Source organism: Pseudorca crassidens, chromosome 9 (genome assembly GCF_039906515.1).
Source record: "Pseudorca crassidens isolate mPseCra1 chromosome 9, mPseCra1.hap1, whole genome shotgun sequence".
NCBI classification, from domain to species: domain Eukaryota; kingdom Metazoa; phylum Chordata; class Mammalia; order Artiodactyla; family Delphinidae; genus Pseudorca; species Pseudorca crassidens.
Window position 1 is genome coordinate 55,385,504 of NC_090304.1, and position 22,139 is coordinate 55,407,642.

Sequence of the window (22,139 nt, forward strand, 5' to 3'; positions counted from 1 at the left end):
TGTTACCTCTGGTCAGTGGTAGAAATTCTGACTCCCCAGTAGCTCTACTTTCATACCACCTCATTATTACCACATGAAGATGGAAGTTCAGGCTCCCCATGTGGTCTCCACTGACACTGCAGGAGGTGGAGAGCTTGTTACTGCTGGGTGGGGAAAGATCCAGCCCCTTCCTTCTTGACATTACTGTGGCAGGAGGTTAGGGCACCTTCTTAGGGCCTGATGAGGAATGAAGTCTAGGCTTCCCACTCAGGCTTTGAGAATGGATGGGGGTGAGGCCACAGTTTTTTTTTGTAGTGTTTGGCTGTAGAGCGGTTATTGTGTAAGTTTTCTATCTTGCTAGACTGCCTTTTTCCTGGTTCTTTCGAGAGAGAGCAGGCTTTTGTTGGGCTGTTTTTTGTCTGTGCCTAGTGGTGTTTCTGGTTTACTAGTTTCTTCAGTTCCAACTCTCAGGTGTCTGAGGCAACAAGAAAACACATGGAATTTATCACAGTAGCATTACTCGGGTCCCAAAGTCCTGAACCAGTCTGCCTCCTTCTCTCCACCTTTCAGAGTCTTCTTATGTTTTTTATATATAATGTTCAAGGTTTTAAATTGTACTTAGTGGGAAAAATAGGGAAGATTATGTTCGTTTCATCTTCCCAGAAGCAGAAGTCTCCAGTTTTTAGTCTAGGCACCTTAGGGAAATGTAAAGAAGCATATAAAATACAGTCCTTGCCTTAAATTCAAGTCTGATAGATAGGGTACCAATACTTTTAGAAATAAATAATGGACCTATGTAAAATGGAAATCCTATGAAATAAAAACGTCTTTCTTCCATCTGCTTTACCACAGCTTCTTTCTTATATCTCCATTTTGTGATCATTTTGTACTGTTCATTATTTACTTATCTCTTTGCCCAACTGGATTGTAAGTTTTCTTGAAGTCTTAGTTATCTTGATAACTCCTGGAACTCAGAATAATGCTTATCAGTAAAGATTTTTAAAATCAAACTGAAACTCTGAAACTTCTGTTTCTTTTATTATGTCTGACAAGATACGTGAAAATCTCTCCTGTAACAAAACATCTAGAAATTCCAGATAAAATACAATAGATGTTCTTTTAAATGCATAGCTGAGCTCAAAAGAATGTAAAGAAAATTCCAAAGCATTAACTCCAAAGGTGGAGCTGAAGACTAGACTGACAAGTGATCATGACAAATCATGATCAACTTGAAGGCATTTGCAGATACCAGGAAATCAGAACTTTAGGTTTGAGATTGAAGGTAGATAGAAGACAAAGCTTAGGGCATGTTTAAGATGAGCAGTTGGAACTCCCTCTCCACTACCACACACACATGTACACATAAAGTCAGGACCATCAAAGAGATACTGTCAGTGGAAGCCTGGGCTAGAAAAAAATGTGCCCTTCAGTAACAGAAGATGACAAGGCAACTTGTCTTTCAGCCTCAGTTTTAGGTAGGAAATATTACTTCCCTGAGAATCTATAATCACTAGTATGCCTTCACACATGTTTGAGATTCAAATGTACATAACCTTCATTGTCTGGGAAACCTCAAGATGTAAAATTAACTCAAACTGATCCACCTTTTATAGAGTCCCAATGTATCTAAGAGAAGCAAAAGCAAATTAACTTCAAAGAAATATACCTTAATGTAGGCCCCTCAGGATTTCCACAGATTGGTGCTCAAACATATGTGCACAATCAATAATTCTAAAACCAGAGTAGGAAATAAGCTACCATAAGCAAAAGTCAGGAGAAACAGAACAGCAGAAATAACCCCCGCAAATCAGATGCTGAAATATAAAGTAACTATTCTTTAAATATTTAATGAAAAAATAGAGAAAATTAAAATATGAAAAAGGAACAGGAGATTATTAAAAATGAAATTACAGATTTGAAAAAGAATCAAAGACATTAAAAATAATCATTGAAATGAACCTATCTACAAAACAGAAACAGGCTGATAGACATAGAGAACGGACATGGTTGCCAAGGGGGAGAGGGAGAGGGAGAGGGAGAAGGATGGACTGGGAGTTTGGGGTTGGTAGATGCAAACTATCACATTTAGAATGGATAAACAACAAGGTCCTGATGTATAGCACAGGGAACTATAGTCAATATCCTGTGATAAACCATCATGGAAAAGAATATTAAAAAAGAATGTCTGTGTGTGTATAACTGAGTCACTTTGCTGTACAGCAGAGGTTGCTACAACATTGTAAATCAACTTCAATAAAAAAAAATCATTGAAATAAAAAACTCAATGGATAAGTTAAAAGTAGATTAGACAGTTGAAGAGAGAATTAATTAAATGGAAAGACAAGTCTAAAGAAATAAGCCAGAAAGCGTCACAGAGAAATAACATGTCTAATTGCAGTTCCAAAGAGAGAGAATAGCAAAAATGGGGAAAGAAGAGATATTCAAAGAGATAATAGGTGAGAATTTTCTAGAATTGGTAAAAGACATAACTCTTCAGCTTCAAAAATAATAATTCCCAAACAGGATAAATGAAAGAAAATCTTTCTCAGGTATGGCAGATTTGATAGATTAACTCATTCAACTTTGTTTCAGCCTCTTTCAAGTGAGCCTTCCTGTAATGTAGATGCTAAAAAGCTAAAACCTATATTTCCCATCTTACCTTTGCAGGTAAGTTTTCAGATACATTCAGGTGTTTTGCCAATCACATGTATTCACATGAGTCTTGAATTCAGAAGCAAGTTAAGTGGGAAGGAGAAGTGGTAGTATGTAGGCATCTGTTTACTTATATGGATCTAGGGTGTGCATCATAGCTGTGGAACAAACAGGTGTGATGGCAGCTTCCTGACTGTGAATTATAGCTAAGATGGTATGATGGTATGATGGTGGATGCAGCAGTTGGTCCAGAGGCTTTCCAGTTCTCCAGCTTCATAAATGTGAAAAAGAAAAATATTCCTTTGGCAAGATAATTCTGTAGTAGTGTTTGTAAGTCATTCCCAGAGAGCCTAAATCTGTTGAGCATTTCTTTCAGAATTGAAACTATTAAATTATTTTCTGCTTTAGATAGAGGTATTATCTGCAGTTGAATCCTGATTGACACCTGTTTTCAAAAAGCACACTAAAATTGCTGAAATCCAAAGACTAAGATCTTAAAAACATCCAGACATAAAAAACATGTTACCAACAAAGGCATAACAAATAGTCTACAGCAGGCTTATCAGCAGCAACAGTGGAAGCCAAAACACAGTAGACTATTACCTTCAAAGTGCTGAGAGAAATTAACCATCAAGTTAGAATTGTATACCCAAATATCTTTCAAGAACAAGGGTTAGGTGAAAACATTTTGAGACAATTTTACTAGTACACCTCACTAAAAGACCTTCTAAAAGATATTCTTTAGGAGGAAGAGTTGAGATACAAGAAAGAACAGTGAAGGAGAAAAAGTGAAAAACCTATGGGACTATCTGAACAAAATATTATGACTTTAATAATATCTAATTTGAGAGTTTTTTTTTTCTTTTAAGGAACTAAAATGATGACAAAATAACGTGAGATACAAGAGAATAATCTTAGTCACATAGTTCCTAAGGTCTTTCTTATTTGGGGATAGGGTACATTCAGTGATTAATTTTGGATTTTACATGTGCTTTTTTGGTAACCACTAAAAACAGTAATTGATTTCACAATTTCAGTTACAAAAACCTGAAGGAGTAAATGGGATTATAAAAACTGAATCCAAAAGAAATCAGGAGAAGGGGGAAAAGGGATGCAGAGAAAGTGAGGACAAATACAAAGCAAAAAATGAAGGGGTAGAAATAATTCAAAATATATCAGTAGTCACAGTAAATATAAATGAACAGAGCTAAGCAATTAAAAGACAAAGACTCAAATGGGGAAAAATCCAGGTATCTACTGTTCATAAGAAACATGGTTAAAATATAAATACATAGTAATTTTGAAAGAAAAAGATACAAAAAGATACATGCCATACAAGTATTGACTAAAAGAAGGCTGGAGTAGCTATTTTAATAACAAAGAAATTTAAGGCATTATTCATAACAAATGTGTTCATTACATTGTTATTATAAGATTCAATTTACCACACCCCAAAAAAAGACAACTCTAAACTTGTATGGAAAACTTTAAACAAAAATTGACAGAATTACAAAGGAGAGATAGGTAACTACTCTATCATGAGGAGGTATTTTAACACAGTAACTCAGCCCAAAAAATATGAATAAGATTGATAAAATTTGAATAACGTAACAAAATGATTTACTATACTCAACAATTAAAGGATGCATGATCTTCTCAACCATGCATGGAGTAATTATTAAATCTGCCAATACTAGCTTTAAAGCAAAGTTCAACAAATTTTAAAGAATTGGTATCATGCATAGCATGTTCTCTGACAATTAGTTAAAACAAAACAGGATTAATCAAAATAGCCCATATATTGGGAAACCTAAAACTATACTTGTAAATATGAGTTAAAAAAGAAATCATAATAGAAATATTGAAATACTTTGAATGGAATCATAATGAAAATACTATAAACCAAAGTAAGATGTAGCTAAAGTGGTTCTTAGAGGGAAATGTTTACATTAAATATTTATATTAGAAATAGAGAGGCTGAAGAATAATGAACTAAGTATTCAACTTGAGTAATTAGAAAACAGATGAATAGAATAAACCCAATGAGAAATGAAGAATGATACTGATAAAAGGCAGAAATTAATAAAAAAATAAGTACAGTGTTGAAGATCAACACATATCTAATTTTGTTCCTTTCTGAAACCCTAAGACTACAACAAAGGAATTTATTTATAAAGCATAAATCCACAAGGAGAAGACTCAATAAAATTTTAGAAGCTAGAAAGTAAATGGATTACTGCTAACTGCCTTAACCCAAGAAAGCCAGATTCTAAGTCAAGAATCTCCAGTTTACATCAGAGAATTGATTCTTGAGTATCAGGCATTAGCAGCAACAGGCAGTTTGGCAAAGGAGATGGAGGAGGGGTCTAAAATAAAGAGGTTTGGTTAAAAGCTTTAAGAAACTGTTAATTGCTTAGGCAACTGCATGCCATGGAGCAACTGCAGAAGTCTGCAGGTTTATTCTCTGGAAAGGGTGAACAGTATCTCTAGGTTGGATTTTGCCAGGCACAATTGAGCACGCAAATACCATACTGAAATCAGGTAAATGGGGTGACCTTATGCTTTATGAATGCTGAATGCAAAGACATCTAGGCAGAATATTGAAAGAATCTTCTTATAGGGAATATGAGCAGCCTAAAAGACCTGATGATATTGGGGGTTCCCTAACAATTGGCCCAGAAAAATAACCCTATGGTGAAGGTTACTAGTCTAAAGCCCTCAACCACATGCTCAGAGCTTGTGATCACCTTTTTAGTTTTGTACTCTTTAAAAATGAGGAGGGGCTTCCCTGGTGGCGCAGTGGTTGAGAGTCCACCTGCCATTGCAGGGGACATGGGTTCGTGCCCCGGTCCGGGAAGATCCCCCATGCCGCGGAGCGGCTAGGCCCATGAGCCATGGCCGCTGAGCCTGCGCGTCCGGAGCCTGTGCTCTGCAATGGGAGAGGCCACAACAGTGAGAGGCCCGCGTACCGCAAAAAAAAAAAAAGAATGAGGAGACAGTGCCAGACATATGATGAATTGCATTCAATATGAAAGAGTGGGTGGAAATAGACCCATGCCAGTTTAAGAATTATAGACAAGGACATTTACGAGTTTATAGAGTTAGAAGGCAGATATACACACAAAGGATCAGGGATCAGAATGGTTTTGGACTTACCAAAGCAAAACTGGAAGCCAGAATTATAGGATAGTAACCTAGCCAAACTGTCTATAAAATATGGTGACAAAATACATTTTCATACATTCAAGTTCTCAAAAAAACTTATATTCCATAAACTATTGCTCAGGAACCTGTTGAAGGACGTGTTTGACCAAAATGAGAGAGAAAACCAAAAAGGAGGAAGACATAGGATGCAAGACATAGGAAATCCAACACAGAGAGAGGTGAAGGCAATTCCCAAGGTGAAGGCGAAGGGAAGGGACTTTTCAGATGATAGCAGTACACTAGAGAGGCAGCCAGCCCAGAATGAAGCAGTGTGACTCCAGACACAGATATGTTGAGGGCATTCTGTATTATACTACTCTTGAACTGATAATATATAGGTAGTCTGTCCCCAGAATCTTATCTGTACTTAGCTTGCATGGACCATGTGCTGATGAAGTTCTTGCTCTCTCTCACGTGCCCTGCTACCTGGATAACCAAAGACATTCATTTCACCCCACAGAAGAATTTTGCTTTGAACTACTTCTGAGAGCTGAAGATTGGCCCTGGTAAGTAAGCTTAGAAGGAGAAAATAGAGAGTATCCCACCCCCACTGATCATATCCCTGTCACATCTCAGCACCTGGCCCACACTGCAGTTCTGCCAAATGCCTTCACTGTGCTGAGCTCTGTGCTTCCTGGGACTCATTCTTGCCTCCCTCAAATGGGGCAATGATAAACTCAGAAAAGCTGAAGGCGTACTATGACTCTCTTAAGCTCATCTCTGAGAACCTTCATCAAACAGTGGCAATAATGTCCTTTTCGTGCACAGCCAGGTTTGTGCTTTCCTGATGATTTCTAAGTTAATCACCCCTTTCATTTGTTTATATGCAAATACTTATAGTTAAAATAACAGAATATAAAAACTGCATGATGATAGCAATAGATTCAGAGAAAGCATTCTGAAAAATTCAGCTGCTATTTATGATCTAAGTAAACCACATAAACAAAATAAAACCCTTTACAAACTCAATAAAATGAAACTTTCTCAACCTGTAAACTACAGCATCTAACACATTTAGTCATGAAATGTTTTTAAAAGTTACCTTTAAAATCAAGAATAAAACAAGGATATCCGTTGTCACCACTTCTGTTCAACACTACACTGGTGGAAGTCCTATCCAACGTAGTGTTTGCAAATGACATGATCGTGTACAGAAAATACCACAGAACAGGTACCAAAAAACTACTAGAAGCAATAAGTGGAAATCAGCAAGGTCACGAGATTCAAGTCAGTATTCAAAAATCATATTTCTTTGTATTAGCACCAAACAATTGGAAAGTGAAATTTTTGAAAGTACAATTTACAGTACCATCAAAAACATCAAATGTTTAAGGATTAAATTTAACAAATATATGCAAGCTCTGTATATTGTGGTGAACAGTTTTTTACTGAGCAAAATTAACGAAGCCCTAAATAAATAGATATATCATTTTCATGGGTTAGAAAACTTCAGTGTTATTAAGATGTCAGTTCTCTCCAAATTGATCTATAGGTTCAAAGCAATCACAATCCAAATCTCTGCAGGTTTTTTGGTAAAAATTGAGAAACAATTTCTGAAATTTACATGGATTGCAAAGGACCTAGAAGAGCCAAAACAATTTTGAAAAAGAGCAACAAAGAGGCTTATCTACAGAACAGAAACAGACTCACAGATGTAGAGAACAGACTTGTGGTTACCAAGGGTGGGGGGTGGGGGTGGGGAATGGATTGGGAGTTTGGGATTAGTGGATGCAAACTATTATATATAGAATGGATAAAAAACAAGGTCCTACTGTATAGCACAGGGAGCTATATTCAATTTCCTGTAATAAACCATAATGGATCAATGCAATCTCTATCAAATTACCAATGGCATTTTTTACAGAACTAGAACAAAAAATCTTAAAATTTGTATGGATACACAAAAGACCCCGAGTAGCCAAAGCAATCTTGAGGGAAAAAAATGGAGCTGGAGGAATCAGACTCCCTGACTTCAGACTATACTACAAAGCTACAGCTATCAAGACAGTATGTTACTGGCACAAAAATAGAAATATAGATCAATGGAACAGGATAGAAAGCCCAGAGATAAACTCATGCACCTATGGTCAACTAATCTATGACAAAGGAGGCAAGAATATACAATGGAGAAAAGACAGTCTCTTCAGTAAGTGGTGCTGGGAAAACTGGACAGCTACATGTAAAAGAATGAAATTAGAACACTCCCTAACACCATACACAAAAATAAACTCAAAATGGATTAAAGACCTAACTGTAAAACCAGACACTATTAAACTCTTAGAGGAAAACATAGAAAGAACACTCTTTGACGTAAATCACAGCAAGATATTTTTTGATCCACCTCCTAGAACAATGGAAATAAAAACAAAAACAAATGGGACCTAATGAAACTTCAAAGCTTTTGCACAGCAAAGGAAACTATAAACAAGATGAAAAGACAACCCTCAGAATGGGAGAAAATATTTGCAAACAAATCAATGGACAAAGGATTAATCGCCAAAATGTATAAACAGCTCATGCAGCTCAATATTTTTTTTAATAAATGTATTTATTTATTTATTTTTATTTTTGGCTGCATTGGGTCTTCGTTGCTGTGCACGGGTTTCTCGTTGCAGGGCATGGGGTCTGGGTGTGCGGCCTTCAGTAGTTGTGGCGTAGTTGTGGCTCACAGGTTCTAGAGCACAGGCTCAGTAGTTGTGGTGCACGGGCTTAGTTGGTCTGCGGCATGTGGGATCTTCCTGGACCAGGGCTCGAACCTGTGTCCCCTGCATTGGCAGGTGGACTCTTAACCACTGCGCCACCAGGGAAGCCTGCAGCTCAATATTAATAAAACAAACAACCCAATCAAAAAATGGGCAGAAGATCTAAATAGACATTTCTCCGAAGAAGACATACAGATGGCCAAGAGGCACACGAAAAGCTGCTCAACATCACTAATTATTAGAGAAATGCAAATCAAAACTACAATGAGGTATCACCTCACACCAGTTAGAATGGGCATCATCAGAAAGTCTACACACAGCAAATGCTGGAGAGGGTGTGGAGAAAAGGGAACCCTCTTGCACTGTTGGTGGGAATGTAAGTTGATACAACCACTATGAAGAACAGTATGGAGGTTCCTTAAAAAACTAAAAATAGAATTACCATATGACCCAGCAATCCTGCTACTGGGCATATACCCAGAGAAAACCATAATTCAAAAAGACACGTGCACCCCAATGTTCATTGCAGCACTATTTACAATAGCCAGGTCATGGAAGCAACCTAAATGCCCATCAACAGATGAATGGATAAAGAAGATGTGGTACATATATACAATGGAATATTACTCAGCCATAAAAAGGAATGAAAGTGGGTCATATGTAGAGACATGGATGGACCTAGAGGCTATCATACAGAGTGAAGTAAGTCAGAATGAGAAAAACAAATATCGTATATTAACGTATATATGTGTAATCTAGAAAAATGGTACAGATGAACCGGTTTGCAAGACGGAAATAGAGACACAGATGTAGAGAACAAATGTATGGACACCGGGGGGGAAATGGGGGTGGTGATGGTAGTGATGGGATGAATTGGGAGATTGGAATTGACATATATACACTAATATGTATAAAATAGATAACTAATAAGAACCTGCTGTATTAAAAAAATTCAAAAAATAACAATAAAATAAACCTACATTAACACATCAAAGAAAGCCATAATGGAAAAGAATATGAAAAAGTGTATATATATATATATATATATATATATATATATATATATATATATATATATATATATAACTGAATCACTTTGCTGTACACCAGAAAGTAACAGAACATTGTAAATCAGCTATACTTCAATTTAAAAAAAAAACTTTTTTTTAAGAATCCAAAAGAAAAGAAAATGAAAGGCAAGTCACAGACTTGGAGAAAATGTTTGCAAAATATATGTCCAACAAAGGACTTACAATTAGAATATATAAAGAACTCTTGCAACTCAATAATAAGAAGGCAAATAACAATTTTTTTAATGGGTAAAGATTCAACAAACACCGTATCAAAGACGATACAGGGTTGGCAAATAAACATATGAAAAGATACTCACTAGCAATCATTAGGGAAATAAAAATTAAAACCACAATGGGATACCTCTATACACCTACTGAGGCAACTAAAATGAAAAAACCTGATGTCATAGCAAGTGTTAGTGAGGATGCAGAACAAAAAACACTCCTACCCTGCTGGTGCGAATGTAAAATGATACAATCACTTAGTAAAACAGTTCAGCTGTCTTAAGTTTAACATTTACCTGCCAGACAATTCAGCTCTTCTCCTAGCTTTTTACCCAAGAGAAATGAAAGCATATGTCCATACAAAGAGTTATTTATTAATGTTCATAGCTGTTTTATTTGTCATAGGAAAAAATGAAACAACACAAATGTCCACCAACATTTGGACAGATAAACAAATTGTGGTATATCCATATAGTGGCGTACTACTCAGCAGTAAAGGGAAATGAGTATTGATACACATAACAACATGGATGAATTTCAGAATAATTATGCCAAATGAAAGAAGCCATATAACAAAGAGAACATACTGTATTATTCCATTTATATAACATTCTAAAAATATATATAAACTAAGCTTTTAGAGGTGATGGATAAAACTATAAAAAATACATTAGCTATACCTGTTATTTTGGATAACTCACCAAGCTTCAGTTCCCTCATCAGCGAAGCAAAAAGAATAATACCTGCCTCACAGAGTTTATTTGAAGATTGTATTCATGTGTGTGTGTTTATGTATATATATTGTGTGTATCTAACATACTGTAGTGCCTGACACAGCAAATGACTCAATTAATGTTCTTTCTATTCCACCACCCCTCTGCCTCTTCCAAGTGACTGATAAAGTTACTGGGTACTTTCAGATTACTCTCTTGATACACTTAGCAAAGTCTTAGTGGCACATTTTTTTCTTAGTACCTTTTAATGGCTAAATGTAATAGGCAAATGTATTAGAGAATTTAATAGATAAGTTTGCTTTTAATACTTATGAAAACCTTTTCCTGTCATGACAGTGATGACTTCAAGCTCTCGTCATGACATGAATTGACAAAATTTCATTTTGCTTTTTTTTTTACCCACAGGGTTTATCCATGGCTTAGAGGACTGGGTTATACATCCTTGGGTGTATTTTTATTGGGATTTTTATTATGGAACATAGATAACATCTTTTGTGATTCACTGAGGTAAGATATATTTTCAATCTCTGAAAAATATTTTTGGAATCTATTAAGCAGACCATTTCATAGGCATATAGAATTATTAGTGCACTGAAGTGAATTTTTGGCATCATTGAAATTAAAAACATACATATAGCACAATAAAGCTAAATTCTGGGAATGCTTGTTTAAATTATGTAAAAATTTGGACCTAAGAATATTCCATAACATCTGTAGGGATTTTTTGTGTGTGCATTGCAGTACTATACAGTTAATCAAATATTGACTAGGGCTTTGAAATCTGCCTAATCTGCTTTACTGAAGAAATAAGAAATGGGAATGATTTGTAATAAGCATATGAAATACGTGTATATAATTTTGTACTTTAATATGCTTAATGTTATTTTCTAAGAAAGGCAAGTATTCCTTTTTACTACCTTTTCAGCAATTACATATTCACTGGAATTTTAATCTTGGGTCTCTGGACTCTAGTCTGTCACCTAAGACACTGTCTGTCTGGGCCTCAGTTTCCATAAAATGAACTTGTTAAGTAGGTTAAACTAGTGGATCCTTCCAACTCAAAATTCTGACTTAATAGTTTTGCATAATCATAGACAACAGAGGAATGTATTGAATAGCACCACAAAAAGGCAATCAGCAAAATTCAAACTGTGGGAGATCTATAGAATGAATGACCTAGTCTCTTCAGCAAGTAAATTGCAGAGGGGGCAAAAAAGGAAGGAGGAACATAAGATTAAAAGAGACTTAAGAGATATTATCAACCAAACTCAATGTAATTACTTTTTTTTGGATCTTGATTCAAACCAACCAAGTGTTTAAAAAAAAAAAAAAAAGCTTATGATCAGTAATCGAATATCTAATGATGTTAAGGGATTATTGTTAATCTTTTAGGTGTGAAAATGGTATTATAGTTATGTTTTAAAGAAGTTTTAACCTTTTAGAGGTATATACTGAAATATTTAGGGTAAAATGATAACAATATCTGGGATTTGCTTCAAAATAATATGGGAGGGGAGAAGTTTAGATGATACAAGATTGGCCATAAATTATAATTGTTGAAGCTGGGTAATGGGTACATTATTATTTTGCCTACTTTTGCATATGTTTGAAATGTAGACTTTACATGCACATAAACAAATAATACATCTTGCTTAAAAAACTAAAATCTAAGTGAGTGGTTCTGAATCAGTACCATAATATCCATCAGAACCCCAACTGGGGCTTTTACAATGCAGAGGTAAGTCATCATCCTCTGGGTGAGATCCTCTGTTTCTACTAAGAAATAAAGTAGGTTCTTAAAGATGTCTGCAAAATTTGTGGGGATATCTAGAAAATAATTTGGTGTTTCACATTGAATTTCCCCCCTCTAATAAATGAGAATATTAATATGATACACACTTAATCAAAAGATCTAGAATTTGAGACTCAGCTGTACCACTAGCTGAGTGACTGGGGCAACTCAATAATCTCTCTGCATTTTAGGTTCCTCACCTTGAAAGCAAAGCTTGTAAAGCCACCTGAAAGACTCACTATGAAGTGAAATAATATTATAAATACAAAAAGACTTTATAGACTGTTTGGTGCTCTTCTGAAATGATGGTTGTACATAGGGCATAGAAAAAGCTCATGTCTAGTTTCTTGAATGAATAGCTAAGTTGACCAGTGTTTCCCAAAGTGTTTTTCCAGGAAACACTTGTTCCGTAAGGTGTTAATAAGATATTACCTGAAAGAAGGGTTCCTTCTTAATTAGCAGGTTACCTGAAAAAAATGAAGATAACCTGTTTAGTTATGGTAGGACTTTTTAAAGCCTATAATTTGTTAATATGCATTACAAGTCTCCAAGAGGGCAATAACCTATGTACTGTTTCCTACATTTGTTTTGACCAAAGAGTCATTTCTTCATGGAACTTCTGCTAGGAATACCGTTCTTCATAATACACTTTGGAAAACAGTACAGCAGGCTACAGCAGACATAAGGAAATTAAATAATTGCCGTGTTTGAGAATGACATTTCAAAATGCTCTAAGACTGTCAGCATTAGTTGTTAAATATAAAAAATAATTGACATGCATATTTCCCCCCCTCTCCACACAGGAACTTTCGAAAGAAGGTGCCACCTATCATAGCTGTTACCACACAGTTTCATGCATGGTGGCATATTTTAACTGGCCTTGGCTCTTACCTTCACATCCTTTTCAGGTAGGAAATAGACTTTTTTAGCCTAGTATTGGAGTGTTTCTTTCTTTACTCTTCAAATACAACAGTGTCACAGACGGAATCAGAAACTTATGTTCCAACTTTGCCTCTGCCACCGGGTGATCTTAAGCGAGTTGCTTACTCTCTCTGAAGCTGTTTTCTCATCTTTAAAGGGTGACAGCTCTAGTAACTGACCTCTGGCACATGATCTACATTTTAAGTAGATCATTCATCTCCTTTTTTAGTGCAAGTAGGATATAAACATTTCAATTTCTTGTTGATCATCATATCTTTGTTTATAGAGAACAAATTTATGGGGAAAAAAGCAGCCAGGTCCCCCGAGTGGGGACTGGGAAAGCACGAGTATCTGAAGTCCCCAACTTAATTTGTCTCCTTCCCTGAAATAAATTGGTTGCCACTTTTCTTTCCTTGTTCCCCTAATAAAGAACTTGTTGGGGCTTCCCTGGTGGCGCAGTGGTTAAGAATCTGCCTACCAATGCAAGGGTCATGGGTTCAAGCCCTGGTCCAGGAAGATCCCACACGCTGCAGAGCAACTAAGCCTGTGCGCCACAACTACTGAGCCCATGCGCCACAACTACTGAAGACCACGTGCCTAGAGCCCATGGTCCGCAACAGGAGAAGCCCATGCACCGCAGTGAGGAGTGGCCCCCACTCACCTCAACTAGAGAAAAGCCCGCACACAGCAATGAAGACCCAACACAGCCAAAAAATAAATAAAATAAATAAATTCAAGTATTTGTTGGAGGTCAGCCATTTATAGCAAAAATGGAATCAGAATTCTCTCTGATCACCCTGCTCAAATAATACGTCTGTATCACTCTTTCCCCTTACCAAGCCTTAGTTTTCTTCACGGCATTTATAACCAGTCATGTGTTAACTTGTTTACCTCCCCCAACTAGACTGTAAGTTTCTTGAGAGCGAGGACTTTATCTTATTCACTGCTACTCTCCCAAGTGTTTAAATCAATGCCTGTCACATAGTAAGCACTCAGTATATATTGTTAAATGATTTAATGAATGAATGTGTACATATTGATCTCTTTACCAGGGGATCAGTCTATGTTTAATCTCAAATTCATCTCAAGAATTGAGAGAGCCGAAATATTTATAGAAAGGGGAAGAAAATTTTCCTTTGAACCAATGTGAAAATTTACTCTAGTGAAATTTTTAGAATACCTTTTAAAACATTTGCATCTCACCTGTCTAGAGATCAACTTATTTAGGCAACCTGAATTTAACTACTTGAGAATGATATAAAAAGAACTTCTGGGCAACCAAATAAAGATCACTGAATTCATACTGTGAAGATCTCAAGGTTATTAATCATGGAAGAGTTCTTTAAACTCTGGCTCTAAGTATAATTATTTTATTTTTTGCTACTTCTTACTGCATTGAATATTTGGATTCTCAGCCCATAGAATATTAGAAATAACTATTTAAGAGGGAGGGTTATGGGAGGAAATGCTTGGGGAAACTGGCAAATGATAGAAAAGGAGAAACAAAAATAACTATAAAGCAAACCCGAGAATTAAAAACTTGGCACTTTAACACTGCCTACGAAGTCCCAAGGACATAACTGCAGTGTAATATAATACAGCAATGAATACTTCTTACCTGACAGATGGCTTGCCTCAGAGGGAGCATCTCTAGAGAACCAGGTGGAAGCAGTGGGGCCTTTTATAACCTAGTCTCAACTCAAATTGTATCACTCTCACAATACTCCATTGGTCAAAGTCATAGAGTCTATCTCTTGACAGGGGGAGTATTGAAGAATTTGGGGACTCCAAACTCATGTCTGAACAGGAGGCACTGTTCAGCTGGAGCTGGTATCTGAGCTCAGAGGAAAGTCCCCATGGGGCTGAGACCCAGGACTCTTAAGAAGGGTACTGCTGGGCTTCTTTGGTGGCACAGTGGTTAAGAACCCACCTGTCAATGCAGGGGACACGGGTTCAAGCCCTGGTCTGGGAAGGTCCCATATGCCATGGAGCAGCTAAGCCCGTGCGCCACAGCTACTGAGCCAGCACTCTAGAGCTCGCGAGCCACAACTGCTGAGCCTGCGTGCCCCAACTGCTGAAGCCCACGTGCCTAGAGCCCATGCTCCACAACAAGAGAAGCCACCGCAACGAGAAGCCCATGCACCACAACGAAGAGTAGCCCCCGCTTGCCACAACTAGAGAAAGCCCACATGCAGCAGCAAAGACCCAATGCAGCCAAAAATAAATAAATGTATTAAAATAATGGTACTGCTGCTACAGGAAAAAACTGTTGCTGCCACAGTGATGGAGTGTTGTTAGGATGCTCTTCACAAGAACCACAAGCCAGTGGCCCTCATAAAAATGAAACAAAAATGAAAAGTCCTTTCTTTCTCCTCCAGCTTTTCAGTCTCTCTCAAATGCCCTAATTAGCAGAGCCTCTTAGGGAGCATCTGGCAAGACAGGAATGTAGTTTGTAGTCTCATCTCCTTCATCACAAATAGGATGGAATATAGAAGAGTGGATTTGGAGCTGAGATAGATTAACTTAACAGCTGACCCATCTGGTGAGACTAAAAGAGAAAAGGGGAAAAGCATAAATAACCAGTATCAGAAATGTAGCAAGAAACATCACCACAGATGCTGCAAATATAAGGAAGATAAGGAGGTATTTTTAACAACTTTATATGATAGGTACTTTTGTTTATGTTTGAAATTTTCCACAATAAAAAGTTTGAATTTTCAGCTCATAGCCTCATCTGGGCTTGATATATATTATTCCTTTAATACTCACGATGGTCCTGTTTTACACTTGAGGAAAGACAGGCTCAGAGAAGTCAGGTGCCTCACACATGATCTTAGTGTTATTGCCTGGATTTGAGCCCAGAGTTTTCTGTCTACCCAGACCAATCAAGACCTTAGAAATCAACTAATATAACTTCTTAATTTGATGGTGAAGGAAACTGGGGCCCAGAGAGAAGTGACACTCAAGGTCACTGGCTAGTTGGAGTAGAATATATTGGATAATGATTAGACAGCACCTGAACTCAAATCCTGCTTCTAGCATTTACTAGCTGTAGCACCTTGAATGAAATATTTGACCTTTTTTGAGACTTTCTCATATGCAAAACAGGAATAATAATACCTACCTAGTACAGTAGTTTAAGAATGAAGTATGTATAAAGCTCTGGGTCCAGTGCTTGCCCCCATGCTGTAGGTACTTAACAAATAGTTGGGAGCGGTGGAGGTGACAGCAAGGGTTGGAACCCAGGGCTTCTCTGCCCCAGTCCAGGACTCTTCACTAAAGAGAAGAGAAAACATGGCAACTTTCTTTTAGAGATTAACATCTGAAAAATTGTCAGAGTAAGATTATATTCTAAGACAGTAAAGTATTCATAATATATGATGCTTCTCTTTACAGTTCCAGTTTTGGGTACATTAGAATGGCATCATAGCCACACTAAGTTACTCAAATTCAAACATACGTGCTCTTTTTCATTCTCTTATTTAAAGGAGAAAATTTTTCATGCTATAAAGTTATGTTTTGCATACGTACTTATACTGTATATTACTATTCAAATACAGTTAAATCGTGTACTATATATAAACTATGTATGCTGTTAAGTTATGGACAGTTTAATAAATTTTTCAGAGATAAATTTAACTTTATTTTTGCTGTACGGACTGATATATTAGAATCTGATCTCATCTTTATTTTTTTTAAATAAATTTATTTATTTATTTTTGGCTGCATTGGGTCTTCATTGCTGCACACGGGCTTTCTCTAGTTGCGGCGAGCGGGGGCTACTGTTCGTTGTGGTGCACAGTCTTCTCATTGCAGTGGCTTCTCTTGTTGCAGAGCACAGGCTCTAGGTGCGCAGGCTTCAGTAGTTGTGGCTTGCAGGCTCTAGAGTGCAGGCTCAGTAGTTGTGGCGCATGGGCTTAGTTGCTCTGCGGCATGTGGGTTCTTCCCGGACCAGGGCTTGACCCCGCTTCCCCTGCATTGGCAGGCAGATTCTTAACCACTGTGCCACCAGGGACGCCCAGAATCTGATCTCATCTTTAGAGGTGACTCATTTTAAAGGATTCTCTGAAGAAGTGATACCTTCCTGGTTATTTCATACCTGTATTGTAATCCTGATAGAGCTGGTATAACCGTTTCTAAAATATTCTAGGAATACACTACCTTAATTCTTACTACCATATATCTTCAGAGATGAAACTGGCAATCATGACATGAATCACATCAAGCATGAGCAGAATGCTCCCTACTAAACTACAAACATTCTGAGGTTACAATCTGAGAGTTGATCATTTCTATCTTCCTTAGGATCTTGCCAACTGTTCTGCATAGAGTAGGTCCTCAAAAAACGGTTGCTAAATGAACAAAGTTTATTTGTCAGTGTTGCTTTTTCTTTGTATATACAGAGGCACTGTGGTTAAATTTGTCAGTAAGCCAGTTTGCGTGAATTTAAAAACTTGTCTGAACTTATTTACAAAACAGAAATAGACTCACAGACATAGAAAACAAACTTATGGTTCCCAAAGGGGAAAGGGGGTGGGGAGGGAGGGATAAATTAGGAGTTTGGGATTAACAGATACACACTACTATAAATAAAATAGATGAACAACAAGGATCTACTATATAGCACAGGGAACTATATTCAATATCTTATAATAACCTATAATGGAAAAGAATCTGAAAAAGAATATCTATATATCTATATATCTATATATATCTATCTGAATCACTTTGCTGTACACCTGAAACTAACACAGAATTGTAAATCAACTATACTTGAATTTTTAAAAAATTTGTCTGAAAAGCTTTCCCCCCCTCCCCTTTTCTTTCAGTTTATATACAAGAACACTTTACCTGAGATACAGGCCAAAGGTGAAGGTAAGTCCACTTCCTAGGGTGTGTGTGTGTGTGTGTGGAGGACGGAGGTAATGGGAGGATGGGATGGAGGTGGAAGAAGGGGGTGGGGTGGAGATGTAGCAGAGAGAGAGTACAGGCTATGGGACGAGATGCTCTTGGATCTTAAGTCTTCCACTTACTGCTCTATGACCTTGGGCAAGTCTCTTTTCTTTAAGCCTTAGTTTCTTCAGTAGTAAAATGGAGCTGTTAATAGCTACATTGTAGAGTTATTTTAAAGATCTGAGATGATTTAAATGCCCAGCTCTATGCTTGACAAAGTAGATGCTTAATATATTTAAATAAATTAAATAAAAATAGTTTCTGGGATCTGGTGTAGACCTACAAAGAATATGCTCTGCTCAGGTTATTAATACCAGGACAACCACTAGCAAACCACTGTAGTCATAGCCCATGGGTTCTTTTTCATCCTTTTTCAAGGATAACATGGAACAATTTTATCTTCTTTCATTTTGTCCTAACTTGTTTCCAAACAGTTTCTCTTCGGAATCTGGCCAGTGATCCTGTTTGAGCCTCTCAGGAAGCAGTGATGAATTATTTCACCAGTAAAACGAAATAGCACGTACCATAGGCCGGGTCAAATGATTAAGGAAATCTTTAGAGATCTACACGTTCAAATATATCATGACCATCGCAGCAAAGGAGTGACTTTCTGACTAATGCTGCCAGCCATACAGAGAATGAGGAATGGGGCTTGTTGGATGTTTAGCTTGTGTCTTTATCTCATTTGTCTTCCTCCTCCTCACCGTCACTCTAAGATGTTTCAAAAGAAACAGACATGATGTGTATGTATATACTCGAATGCTGGAAATATTGGGCTTTTCTTAACAGGTTAACAGTTTGTGCTGATCATAGGAAATTAACCTTTTTCTCTCTTTTGACAAGGCTTGCATGTGAATTAAACTTTTCTTAATATTTGATTAAATAATGAAAACAGTCAGCTAAGGACTGGCAAAACCCCATATCCAGATGGCCAGCTATGAGGCAGCACTTAGCTATTTCAGCCTTGATTTATATTTTTGTCATAGTAACCTCATGGATGGTTTCCCAAGGTAAAAAAAAAGAAAGAAAAAAGAACTATCTGTGGGATTCTGGTAGTTCTTCATTGTCTGCCTCTGTGCTGGTCCGAGTGTTATAAGCAAGCTCAGACCTGCCACTGGGTTCTATACTTGTCACATTCCAGATTTGCGGTGGGCTCTGGGATGTCGTTTGTGGTCACAGCCCGGCAGGGTGGGTGGGTCATCTTGTAACCTTTATGAAGGCCACCAGGACACCTGTAGAATGTTCCACCTCCACCCAGTTAAAGGTGGTTGCTCCATTTCCTTTGATCTTTGCAGATCTTTAAGTTGTCACTTTTTATGGCTAGGCAAACATGATTGGTGGGCAAACATATTTCATCCTCCTAGAATAACTCATTTGAAGTTACCAGTAAATGTCGTTATACTCTGACTTTTAAAATTATGCAATATTTTCCAGTTTTCAGAGAGGCCATGGTTATGCCCAGGGAAATGTGTTGGGTGAACTAGAGCTAAAATGATCAGGATCTTATGTACATAAAGCTTATTAGAATACCTGCTCCTTCATTTTGTTGAAGGAAAGTAATATAAGGGTTGAAAACAGCTCTAACTTACTTGAACTTGTAACAGAACTACCAAAAATTAAAGTGCTAAGACATGGCAGTGAAATCTCATTGTAAGGCAGCTAGTTCTAATGTGGATTTGAATGTATAACAAATTGAATCACTCTTCACAAACATAACACCTGCCTGGAATAAAAACCTGATTTGACCCCTTTGCTCATATATCACCATATTTGTAGCTCTGTACCATTTAGCATTTTTACAACTTTGCCCTGCTTATACATTATTATAAAATCCAGATTGTTTTTACTACATGGTGTCATTACCCCAGACTAAATTCTGAGCTACGGCTTCCAAAGGAAAGTCACTTTTTTCTTAAGCAAAGGTATAAGACACTTCTGTTGTTTTTCTAGTATTCAGTAAGAAGCCTTGGTACAAATTTAAAACAAATACAGATTTTGTTGTTTTTCTTCACTTGCTGGCCTTAGTTTTAGTCCAGTACTCTTTTCCTTACTTTAGCATGCCAACATGCCATTAGGCAGATACTTCCCACCTGCTTTTATGATCCTCTAGCAAGAAAAACACTTGCCAAAATATAAATCTAAAAGAACTTTGGTTGTGCCTTAGGAAAATATAAACTAAACAGTTCCAACACAAGCCTGTAAGACTGTTCTTTATTTTGCCACAAGATTCTGGAGTCTGGCTACATTCGTGTGCAACTACGTAGGCTGTCAGTCATCTGACAATTTTTAATGAGTTCATTTGTTTCACACCATTGTCGTTTTTGTACTTTTCACTAAGAAGTATTTCTGTACAAAGAATCTGTATAAAAACAAAGGTACATCCTTCCTAACAATGCTAAACACTGTGAGGCTAAGGTTTTGCAGTATTAAGGCCGGATTAAGGGTACAGAGAGCATGCCCTGACACTGAGGCCCTTTAGAGTAGTTTGTTGAATGAGTAGTTCAGCCACTGCCACCTGTAGTTTCTTATTGAATAAAGCTGTCCAGCACCTTAGAGACTCGTAACACTGTGGCCAAGTCTTCAAAGACCCTTGTTTCTGTTGTAAAAACAAACGGCATGAAACTTCAAAGAAGTTTTAGAAGGGTTGAGCAGAAAGCAGAGACTAAATCCAGGCTCTTTAATTTTCCAAGTTAGTTTTTGTCTCACACATGGCTCCCTTTTTAGCAACCTAAGTATTAGCACACTCAAGACTGTATCTGTGCCATATCAAGTATTGTGGAAATACTGGGGACCTTTAGGATATTGCTAAATTGTCTTTATTTCAATATGGCTTAATTTTTTTCCTTTCTAGGACTCTGGGTTGTATTATTACAGGGTTGGGTTATTACCGTTCCCCCACACACACACTTTATTTTCTTGAGAGAGTCGCTGTTAACTAGAGTGTACAAAAGGACCTGTTTCCTTTTGAGCAGATAGTGGCTTGTGTGCATATCAACTGATGTGAAAGGTGCTCATCTCTGAGCCCTACAGCAAATTGTATTCTAGAAAACATTAGTACTTTATGAGGATGTGAAAGAAGCAGTTAGCTTGCACATTTTATTATACTACCTATGCTGCCATTTTCACTCCAGAAAATTGAAAGCAGTTTGACTCTTTTTAAGGAAAAACTAGGTGAAAGGTGGTTGTGTTCATCTGATTGGTCACTCTACCTGCCTACCCCTTCACACCTTGGTGCTTTCATGAAACATTGCCACTCCTGAAGTGATCTCTTTTATCCTTGTGATATTATATAAATTAATGATGAACAGCAGAAACATTTGTTTTTGAATAATCCACAAATAAGACCCCCAAATAGTGGTATTTGGTTTAGAATTAGCTCAAATATTTTGGTTTAACCTCAGTGCAAAATTTCCAGGACTGGGCTTTCCTTACACCAAGAGGGTTTTTCATATACAAAGGAGAGGAAGAGGTGTGAGTCAAAGAAAATCAAGAGACCAAAAACTTCAGGTACACGATGCATGAAAATCTTTAAATGCCTGAAAAAAATTAAGTTCTGTTTTAATGCCAACACCCTCAGAATTTAGCCAATGTCCCTAGAGGTGACTAATAATTTAGTTCAAGGGTTTCTTATGAGTCCTATGGGTTGCATATTACTTTGCTCTTGAAAAAAATCATCTGTTGCTAAGTTTAACAGTTTTAGCTCTCAATTCCACATTTACATGACAGAAAAAAATTATTCTAGCCCTGTGGTTTATGATGTGCTATTGGATAAGTGTTTATGTAAAACTGATGTTTCAAAGAGAACCAGTTCTAATTGGAATTTGCAACTAAGTGGCAATATGCAGATCTACCTCTGTCTTACATTGTGCATCATATCAATACCATAATATAATTAGTTTGATCA

The 22,139-nt window shown here is 37.0% G+C and overlaps 1 protein-coding gene across 5 annotated transcripts in view; it reads left to right on the forward strand.

Annotated features, from left to right (window-relative positions):
• The window catches only part of ACER3 (alkaline ceramidase 3), a 221,207-nt gene extending 199,068 nt beyond the window's left edge, over window positions 1-22,139 (forward strand). For 4 of the 5 annotated variants that reach the window (XM_067750445.1, XM_067750443.1, XM_067750446.1 and 1 more), the window contains 4 exons: window positions 10,975-11,076; window positions 13,165-13,269; window positions 18,112-18,157; window positions 18,670-22,139. In XM_067750445.1, the coding sequence (XP_067606546.1) occupies window positions 10,975-11,076; window positions 13,165-13,269; window positions 18,112-18,157; window positions 18,670-18,723 (307 nt within the window). In that variant the 3' untranslated portion in view covers window positions 18,724-22,139. The remainder of the gene's footprint in view (window positions 1-10,974; window positions 11,077-13,164; window positions 13,270-18,111; window positions 18,158-18,669) is intronic. The other variant, XM_067750444.1, reaches the window with a different exon arrangement.